General features: G+C 39.7%; 1 protein-coding gene across 2 annotated transcripts in view; it reads left to right on the top strand.

The window, feature by feature from the left end:
• Nucleotides 1–7,566, top strand: part of LOC118406849 (brain-derived neurotrophic factor-like) — a 37,149-nt gene extending 29,583 nt beyond the window's left edge. For both annotated transcript variants that reach the window (XM_035807204.1, XM_035807203.1), the window contains exons 2-3: nt 1,093–2,620; nt 3,920–7,566. In XM_035807204.1, coding sequence (XP_035663097.1) covers nt 1,093–2,241 — 1,149 coding nt within the window. In that variant the 3' untranslated portion in view covers nt 2,242–2,620; nt 3,920–7,566. The remainder of the gene's footprint in view (nt 1–1,092; nt 2,621–3,919) is intronic.
• Nucleotides 7,567–10,943: the final 3,377 nt, after the last annotated feature.

Genomic DNA, 10,943 nt, shown 5'->3' with positions numbered 1-10,943 from the left:
CTTGAAGACATGTGTTAACGTTATGTAGGAATGAATGAAACTTTATAACCTTCGCCAAGCTTTGTCTGTGTGTGTGTGCGTGTGTGTGTGTGTGTATATGTGTTTGTGTGTGTGTGTGTGTATGTGTTTGTATGTATGTCTGTGTCTCTCTGTGTGTGTAGGTATATTTGTTTGTATTATGTGATCATGAGTGCGCGAGTGTGCACATGTTTATATGCATTTATGTGTCTGTGTGTGAGTGTGCGGGCGTGTGTGTGTTTACATGTGTGTGTTGGGTAAAGGGTGTCTATGAATGTGTGCGTGTGTGTGTGTGTGTGTGTGTGGTGTGTGTATGTGTGTGTGTGTGTGTGTGTGTGTATGTGTGTGTGTCTCTCTCTCTGTGCGCGCTTGTGTGTATGTGTGTACGCTGTCTTATGCATTTGTACATAATCAACGTGTGGGATCTGGTAGACCCACTCTGCCCAGGGCTAAACTACAAGTAACAAAGACTCAGTAGGAGACTTATAATGCATTCATCAGCAATTGCACTGTTGCATTGATCCGTTCATTTCTTTTCTTGTAGAAAATATCACTACTGTTGAGAATCTATATCGTCTATCGATTTTTGTCTCCTTTTTGATATATTGTTATGAATAGTTTTGTTAATTTTGTATGATTTGAAGACATCAATGAAGAGAGACAGATGAAGTTTAAATGTGACAGGAATAATCCCTTTCGTTTAAGTAGCTGGAACTGTCTTTTCTACTGCCTTATGAAAGTCCATTCCTGTTATAGTCTTTATAACGCTAGTTCACCTTTATCCACGGGGTAGCCTATATCCGTTGTCTTCATAAGCATGGTATTTATATAAGGTTATCTTGCCGATGAAATGCGTTCAACAAGTTTCATGGATAGAAAGCGAATCTTCTTGTCTATTTTGTTGTTTATTCAGTCATACATGTATATTTTGCATGATATACCTATTTAGTCAAGGGTAACGCATGTGAAATTTAAGACGCAGTGATACCGCCAATGTACCACTGTCTAGTGATGCACCCTCTTTACAAATTACTACTAACATGATAATAAAATCGTTTTTGTTATTCTTTCCAGGGCCTGATCAGATCTTGCATCGTACCACACATGGTGGTAGTCTTCATCTGCACCTCCTGCTCTGCACTCCCCGCCGTCGTTCTAGATGGAAACCTGGACGATTTGAGAAAAAGGACTGAAATACGCGAGAGAAGAGGCGGAGGTCTTCGCCACCTCCTTGAAAACTATCCTCCTCACCTAAGAGATAGCGTACTTTTCCAAGACGATCTGACGGAGCCAAAGATCGTCAGACCGCCATCACCTCAGAAAGTAGTCACAGTGCACATGTTTAATTTCACAGACCTTATTTCGTCGCCACTATTTATGTCTCCTCATCTGTCGTTTCGACGAACGGCTTTATATCCTTCTCATGGACAAGACTTGTACATAGATTTCAGTAAAACGTTACGGGAGAAATCTAGAAGTAAACGCTCGGTTCACGCAGGGCAGGAAGTAAGCGTCTGCGACGAAAAACAGGAATATAAACACATCAGCGAACCCTTGAACGACTATAAAAATCGCGAAGTCGAGGTACTGCAATCTTTTATTACACCTGACTTGAACAAAGGGGAAGTGATTAATCAGTTTTTCGCGGTGACGACATGCAACGACAGTCGTGGATCGGAGGGAGGGTGCAGAGGTATCGACAAAGCACACTGGACGTCATCGTGTGTGACCAAGAAATCCAATGTTCCTGCAATTGTTAGAATTGGTGGGAAGCTCGAGTATACGTTTATTGCCATTAACACTTCATGCAACTGCGCTTTGAAAAAGAAACCACGGTCAGCGAACTCTGAGTTCATCAAGGCTGAGAGGACCATGTGTGATATTTTTCAGCAAACGTTGGCAGAAGTCACGAAAGAACAGGAAAAGGCAGAAGGGGAGGGGCAAGGGAGGGGGGAGGTAGGAGAAATCGATACAGATAATGGCAGGAAAACTGAGACCAGCACGGCATCAGGAAGCGCAGACGACGCCCAGGCAAGAAAAGAAAGAAGAAGACACCAAAAGCAAACGAGCAAAGAATCCAAGAAGAGCAGACGAAGACGAAAAAGGAGAAGACAAAGATCAAGGGAAAGAAGAACAAGACGAAGACAAGATAACCCTCCTACAGACTTATCGTCTCAAAACAACAAACGGACTCCTAAACGATCTAGACAAGATTCCGACTAGTCTAGCCACCTGAATAACACTTGTTGCCAAATACTGACCTCTTTATACTTTTCTCCGAATAAAGTTCTCTTTGATTTATTTGTTAAAGAGAGCGATATTAAAAGAAGACCTTCAACAATTGCGTTGATTATTAAGAACTTTGTTGGTAAAACTCCAACAACTCACGTTGGTGTCGGCACTGGCTGCTACAATGTACAAAAGAAGTTAAAGAACGAAACATCTGAAGAAAATTGGAGGCTCTCATTGGGATTTGTTGATGGAGCACACCATTACCTTACCTGTAATTCCGCACACCTGTGGATGTACCCTGAAGAGACAAGATAATGGGAAATGAAGATGCACCAAGGGACAACGGGTCCACACCGAGGCAACCACAATGGTACGTTTTGCTAAAACATTCATATTTTAATCCGAATAAGATCCCTTAAGATATGCCACTAAACCAACATAATCTTCAAGAGCCATCTGCAAATTTAGTTTATATGAAAACGATACATATCATTGTTCTGTAATGGTTGTAGTCAATGGCAGCTTACAATTGTCGTGATACCTACCTTTTCCCTAAATACTTTTTGACTATTGTGCTATTTACTTTTGCGCGGGTGGAAAGATTATCGTTTAATTAAGATATCACCCATGACATATAAAAGAGAAGAAGGCATCATTGTTGAAACTATAATCCCAGTGAAACAATAATGATATTGATATCAGCATTGCTGCCCGCGAACAAATACATAAGCTACAATAGAAGTCATGTTAAATCCTTAGGGAGCCCGAAATCAATCGATGTACTTATATCTATTACTGTACAGTGTCCTTCTTTGACCTTTGGTTCATTGTTATATCGTTATATTTGGCATTGGGCCAGTATACTAGGATCAATGGATTCCAAAGCGTAGGTAAGCCCCATAAGAAAAGCCCTGTGAAATAATGAACGTACTGCAAAAATTGACAGTATACGACTCCTAGCCTGCAAGACAATATGCATAATATGCTACAAACTTTAACGTAAGTTTTTGAGAAATATTAAACCAGGGCAGTGGGAGCAGTAGTTTCTATCCATGTTTTGGATACGTATCAGCACAGTGACTTTATAGTCTGCGTTGAAGCGTGTTGTCTTTCAAACTAAATGTCTGATCATCTGCGTTGAAGTGTGTTATGGTTTAAACTAAATGTCTGGTCGTCTGCGTTGTAGTGTGTTATGATTCAAACTAAATGTCTCAAAATTCAAAATCAAAATATAGGCCCATTAAAACAAAGTAAACAGTCGTTCTCTTTTTCTGACAATGGTATGATAAGATTACAGTATAGGTGTATTTTGTTTTAAGCTAGAGTCTAAGTGTAGTCAGTTTAATCGACTCTAGTATACACGTTTTAAATCAGAAGGTCTTTGTTGTTGTCAATAATAAAAAGGGACTGAGAGAAGTATTGAAACCAAGTCTAGTGATTTACAATCCAATTAAGAGTGGGTCGTTGTCCTCGTTAAACCGTTGAAGGTTAACATGAAAGTTGATTGGTCGTTAAAAGAGAGCAACTGTTCAGTAACTAATTTTAAGCATCTAAAGTACAAAATATATCGAATACTCAAAAATTGGTTTGTTTATAATTGTTTTATGTTAAACATTTTTGAAATAACAGTATTTTTTTCAATACTGTTTTTTCGTATCTCTACACACAGGTTTGCAAGATTTCAAGATGGTGCTGTCACGTAAGGTCAAAGGTCAAACCACCATAGGACATCTCTCTCATAAGTGGCACAGCAGGGAGCCAATCAGGGCACAGCGGGTGTTGTCCGTCGCCATGGAGACGTAAGCTGCCTAGGGTGAAACCCTGAGTTGTGATATACGGGAGCACAGTGTCTATGTCCCTTTAGCTAAGGGCAAAACCCGCCGAATCTGCAGCCTGATGGCACAAAGTTTTGCCTGCACGTAAAGTTCTACGGCGTGTCTATGCGCTCCAAAATTCGTCGGATTCCCTACGAGTTCGTATGGAGGCGGTACTTACCACTTACGGATCCCAAAAGTTTGTCCACGTTTTGGCACATAGACAGCACGTATTTGCACGTACGGCGGGTTGTGCCCTTAGCTTTACGGGAACACAACGTCAATGCCCATTTTCAACATACACGAATTAGATACGAAGGGCCTAGTAAAGCGTTGTGTTGTAAGTTACCGTCTAGGAATTCTCTTGTCTTTCTAAAAAGATGTTATCCCAAGTGATTTAACAAAATAAAGTTTGGCAATGTAAAATTGTAATGCACTAGGCACTTTTATTCTATCATTAATTGTAACTAGACAAGTAACCATATTGCACAAGCGTTACTACATTATCAGAAAATGGACAAAGAATAACCGTATGTTTAATACACATTCTGTGTTCTGTAAAGCCTAAAACTATAAGGGTGTTTAAAAGTATACGGCATTCCGTCACATAGACTTAAAAAGGCAATTAAGGGCCAGTTTAGTTTGTGGTTGCGCAGTTCAGATCATGGGGAGGGGGGCTGTGACATGACGAAGTATCTCTGCCTTGCCACTTTAAGAATGGCATTCCTTCTGGTTTCTATTCTAGTCCGGACCTCTCCTCAAATACGCCTGCCCTCGGGCCGTACTTCACCCACCCTGCCAAGTCTCTGTCTCACTTTGTTTACATCTAACCTGGTACCAGCTCATCGTGGGCTTCACGTGGTATCCTCGGTAATAGAAGTGGTAACCACCCGCCAATTTTACTCAGTGCACCCGGTGAAATTTTACGGAGTGCTAATAGTAGGACTTAATACCGTTAAAAAAACAAATATACCATGCCCTAAGGATGGTACGCGGGTAGTTTTTCCCCGGTTTACGTAGACTAGCCCTATTCCTAAGTGTAGTGGACCATGTATGTTGTAGACATAAATGTGTAATATAAGTAGTGTAGTACATAAAGTGTTCGCAAGTCACCTTGATACAAGCCCTAGAAAATGATGTCCACTGGGTCCTTGAAAATATCATTCTAAGATCTTAATCAAAAAGACGTTATCAAATCAAATTCTTCTTGATCCACAAATGAATCAAAGTATGTCTCCTCATCTTTTAGTGTCAAATTTCATCGACCTTTTCCTGATATAATTATCTTTAATTGCAAGTGAATTTAATTGAAGGTGTGATGTTATCTGTTTCCTGTATGTCACCACGGCCTTTATTATGACCAGTCTTTGTTACGTATCAAATTCCCTGACCTCAATCTTTTAACTGTCCGTCCAAACTCTTAAAAAATTCAGTTTATTTACAATTTCTGAGGTCATTAGGGCTGTGTCAAGTTTTGATACTAAATCTCCTAGAAAAATATTTTATGACCTTTTTAAGATGATTATTTTCTTTTATATGGTGTTACATATTTTAATGTAGTTAAAGCTTTCTAATATAGAAACTTGCAACAGTTATTACCATTTCCATATCTATCAAAACTGTGGTAAACAATGCGAAATGACGATAAAAGCTCCTTGGTGAGACAGGTTAGATTTTTAAATTCCTGTAATTGTTTTGAAATATTAAGCACAGAAAAGTGATATAGACTAAAGAAAATTATCTCAAAATTGTTTAGCTTGCATCAGTATGGACTCGTCTATAAGTGAGTATTTTGCGATGATTGTAAAGAATTCAAAAATTTTAAGTTATCGCATCATCATGATATTGATAAACATCAACAGTCACGTTTGACCCTGCATGAACTAACGCCCCCCTCCCCACCTCCACCGTGTCAGAGTTCAAATCCTAAATATGATTGATGAGATTTTAACTGGCACCTTTGTGGAGACAACAATCAGGAACGTGGTATTCCAACCCGCCGGCGTTTTTAAATTAAATAAAAACATAACATGACAGCTTCTGTCACTTCCTTATCGCCTCCCATCGTACCCAGGGTACCTTGAGTAGAGTGATCTGGGTACGATACTGGTGAAAGCATGCAAATGTATTGTCAACATGCTCTCTGTTGTATGTCTTCTTTATGTTCCATATTTACGGGAATCCTGTCACCTGCTAAATGTTCTTCAAGAATTTCGCCAATGCTGATGCAGATTAATGCATTTTGTTATGGTTGTAACAGGAATAGACCAAGGCTACACAGCCTACAGCCTTGTCCACCATTGTCAAAGGGTAGAAATGCAAACTGAGCAAAAAATGCAAACATTTGAAGTACATGCATCCAATCTCTCATTGGTAGAACCTTTAATTGCAATTTTCTTATTGGTCATTCTTTTAACTGTGATGGGCGTCCACTATTGGTCTATGTTTTGTGCTTTTATGTCAGAAATAGCTGGTGGCTTTGTCATCTTGTCGCCATAGTGACAAAGTGTAAACAACAAAAATGGCTTCTACCTGTTGATATATGTCATCCCTTGCAACAAAGAATAACAGTTATTAATGTTGACGTACTGAGTTAACTATGTATTGTATTATTGTACTTTATTTATTAATTTATCTGGCATGATATTTATGCCGAAGATGCTATTGTAAAACCAAGGGCTGGTTTTGATCAGTGGTATATCAAAGAAAAGTGCAGCTATGTCGATAATAGAAATTAGTTACGTGCAATGAATGTTATTAACAATACGCACCTACTGTAGATATGTTAATTAGTTTAAGAAGGGGGCCAATGCCATTGGCTACTGCACATACATTGCCTTATGTGGAGATTCTGTAGGCTCCGGAAAATGTTACGAACGTCCGATGAAACAACAAACTAATATTGTCAAAATTACACTTACAACGTGCAACCACCATTTCCACCGTATAGATCTACAAGTTATCGTTAAATTTCCTATAGACTTTCTGGCTTGAATAATTTTGTTTCTATAGATAAGTATATTTTCCTTGGCGAGGTAGAATTATACGAAATAATGTCCGATCTAGATTAATGAAAAACACCTTTTTTTTGTACACAACCATTGCTTCTTTCCATTTATATGATCCTTTGTTACCTTCCTCAGGGCAATTCTGATTTTATTGTACTGCAGCAGTAGGTGTCGCTTCTTACAGATGCAGCCGCAAACGTAAAACATTTGCATACATATATGTAATGCAGTGTTTACGATGGCGTCTCAAATATAAAGGCGTCTTATATACAGACATTTAATAGTGTGACAATTATTATCTAATTCTTAATTCCTCTCCATCCAAGGAAGGTGACAGACGGTCACCGAAACGTAGGTGGAGTTGAGACATAGTTGTGTATAGGGCTGGGAATCAGTACAAGGTACCGGTACAGAACCGGTTTTTATTATTGGACCGGTCCAGAAAAACCGGACCTGAAAAAATTAGGTGGACCGGATGTTGGACCGATTAGAAAATTAACAGATTATTTTATCAGGCATTCACACGTTTTGGCGCTTGCAGGTGGAAGAAAATAACAAGAGTGAAGTAGAATAGAGTTTATAGTAATTTCTACCACGTTTTACAGCCAATCATATACAGGTGCAGTTAGCGTTGAAGGATTTTAAAACGCCAGTGTAAGTCTAATACTCCACCAAATAGATCACTTTGTAGTGAAATGGACCATTGGTATGAGTCAAACTGCATCAGGTCCAGGTTCAGGTCCGGACCTGGACCTGATCCTTTGGACCTGAACCGGACCTGGACCTGAATTTTCTGTACCGGTACCCAGCCCTAGTTGTGTACAATGAATATTTCATTAAGTGACTTACCAACCTGATAAAACTATTTACCAGTGTCAAGTTTAAATTTGAGTGGATGTCTTTCTAACCCTCCGTCGTTTTTGGCGGATCGCATTTTCCAGCTCTGTACAGGAAACACTTTTATTTCTTTATTGATTATCCAAAAGACAGTGTATATTTATGTATTTATGATAACGTTATAACTCCCACAACAGAGATACTATTGCCATTGTATACATATTACGTACATCTGAAGCCATGTATATTTGTGATGTATTTATTGCGAATAGATAAAGCTGATCACAACGACGTTATCTTGTCTTTGTTTTCTGTTGCCTAACTTTCAACAGACACATCTTAACGGCCAGAGTCTTGTGAAAATGTCATTAAGAAGGTCAAATACCAAGGTTGTGATGGTCTTTTATATTCTTGTGCAGATTGAAGAAAATTTGCACTAATTTACATTTTGAAGGTGTGAACGTTTTGTTTTTATTTTGTTCGTAAATGTTTGTGTATTTGTGAGTGTATGTGTTTGTGTTACGTCATGTGTACTTATGTGTATGTTAACTGTGTGTGTGTGTGTATGTATGTATGTATGCGTGTTCGTGTGCGTGTGTGCGTGTGTGTGTCAGTGTGTGTGTGTGTGTGTGTGTATGTGTGTGTGTGCGTGCACATGTATGCGTATGAACCATAAACATAACCCAACGCTCACTTAGTAAGCAAGTACAAAAGTGACAAAAACACTGCCGCCAAATCATTACGTGTCACAACATCCGCCAAGTTACTTTGAGTAGGCAAAAAGGTTGGCTCCAACCCAATGAACAATTACAACCAGTTATAAGGGAGTCTACCCAGTTTAGTTTCGTCATGTTAACGACTTCAGATCAACGATAAACTACGGCGAGGGCGAATACAAATGTGTTAAACTGTAAACAGTTTTATATCATACCTGTGACGCGAAAACGTTCCATACGGGTGTTCCAGACCGGGCCATAACTTCCGTATCGCACAGGTTCGAAAGGCGTATCACACGGTCTCCATTCGAATAAATCGAACTGTTTCGAGCGGGCCGAGTGCGGCGTCATCGAAAGTTCGAATACCTGATTCGGACGTTGGACCATTACTGTTGCAACGCTTCTGGCGCATTTCGCATAAAAATAGGGGTTTCTCAGGTGGGCACGACATAAATAAAATACAAGACGGTGTATTCCGCATCACCCTCGGTCCCAGCCCTCCGGCGGGTCGGCTGGCACCTCGGGTGATACGGAATACATCGTGTTGTATTCTATATCTATGTCATACCTGGGTCGCGATAACGTTCGATACAGGCGTTCCGGACCGTGTGATAAAAAACCGTACCACACAGGCTTTGAAGTTTCATCACTCAGACTTCCATCGAATATTTCGAACAGCCTTGGCGCACGCCAGTGCAGCGCGGTCGAAAACTCGAATACCTGATTCGGACGTTGGAACATTGCTGTTGTAACAATGTTTATTCGATGGCACCAAATCTTCTCAACTTCTGGCGTATGTCGCATCGAAACATGTGTTTTTAGGTGGGTATGGCATGAATAAAATACAACACGATGTATTCCATATCACCCGAGGCACCAGCCCGACCGTGGGTTGGATCACCCGTTGTATTGATTATACTATTAGTTCTATCTTAGCTGCACTGTATCAACATACCCCACTGGATGCAACCAAATCACAGTGTTTTGTACCACATACACTTCAAACGAAAGAAATACAAAGAACGAATCAAGACATGTTCAAGACAAATTCACATACATGTACAAGTACACATACAGTGACAAATTTAATGACCGAAAAGGTTACATTCTATCAAAGACAACCTTTAGACAGTTCACTTCCTTTTGTAGTACTGTGCTGTAGTCATTGACAATGCGCTTTTGTTACTAATGAATTCCTACATGACTTCATTTGAAAAGAGGAGGTCTAGGTGAAGTGATATCGATGTCAAGCGTAAGTAATGTAAATCTATCATCTCTCTCTATTTTTTTCTTCCCAGAGATATATAATATGTGAGGTTCTATTGAATAACACCCGGAGCATTTTAAACACGTATATATTTACAAGTCTTATAGAGAAGGTTTTATGGTGTAAGGCATATAGATATGCATTACAGTAAGACCACTAAAAACGTTAATTGAAGGGTGTACTTTCATCTAGTTCGGCAGTGTGACGCTACCGCCCCCATGCGGAGTCCAACAGAACGACAATCGAAATTCTTCCACAACGTTTATACACTATACTATACCTCGTAAGGCCTATCATTATATATTATAGTAAGACGACTATAGATGTAGTACGCAGGACGTAACGTTATCTAGTCGTTTTGTAGTGTGACTCCAGCGCCATATTGCGGGGCCCAGCGGAGTTACAACTCAAATGTCCTTTCAGTGTAATGGCATTACAAATACATTTGTAAATACACTATACTTCTCGAGGAATATAGATCTAGATACATACAGTTTTCTTATGCCCTAGTGCCACCGTGCGAATTCTAAAATGATTACAAGTCCAGATTCTTGCAGTGTACGTTAAGCGGAAGGCAAATGTATGCATTACAAATAAGACCACTGGTGTGTAGTGAGTGCCTAGTCCTTCAACAGTCCACTAGCGCCACGAAGCGGATACCAGTAGAAGTACAACTTCATATGGGTGACATTCCAAAGGGAACCGAAAAACTGATGCGAGTGTACGAAACAAAATGGCAGCAAAAGTTTTATTTCATTCATTATGAAAATCCTATTGGTCTATTGGTCAGGAAGTCTGAACAAAAGATTAAACTGGCAGAGCCTGGTATACCGAGCAATGCACTCTTCATTTGTTCGGTCACGTCTTCTTTGACTTTAGAAGTGAAGTTTTCTGATATCTTTGTTTGATAACGTTTTTGATGGGCAAACGGACGGAAATTCTGTGCACTTTTGGATGTCATCCATATTGTCGAACTAACATGGCCTCATTGACAAGAGGCATTTTCGGAAAGTCACTTCACTGCATAACTGAGGCATATATCGGTTTAAAG

This window comes from Branchiostoma floridae, chromosome 19 (assembly GCF_000003815.2).
Source record: "Branchiostoma floridae strain S238N-H82 chromosome 19, Bfl_VNyyK, whole genome shotgun sequence".
NCBI lineage: Eukaryota > Metazoa > Chordata > Leptocardii > Amphioxiformes > Branchiostomatidae > Branchiostoma > Branchiostoma floridae.
Note: the sequence above shows the minus strand (reverse complement) of the source record. Positions and strands in the feature narration are given on the sequence as shown.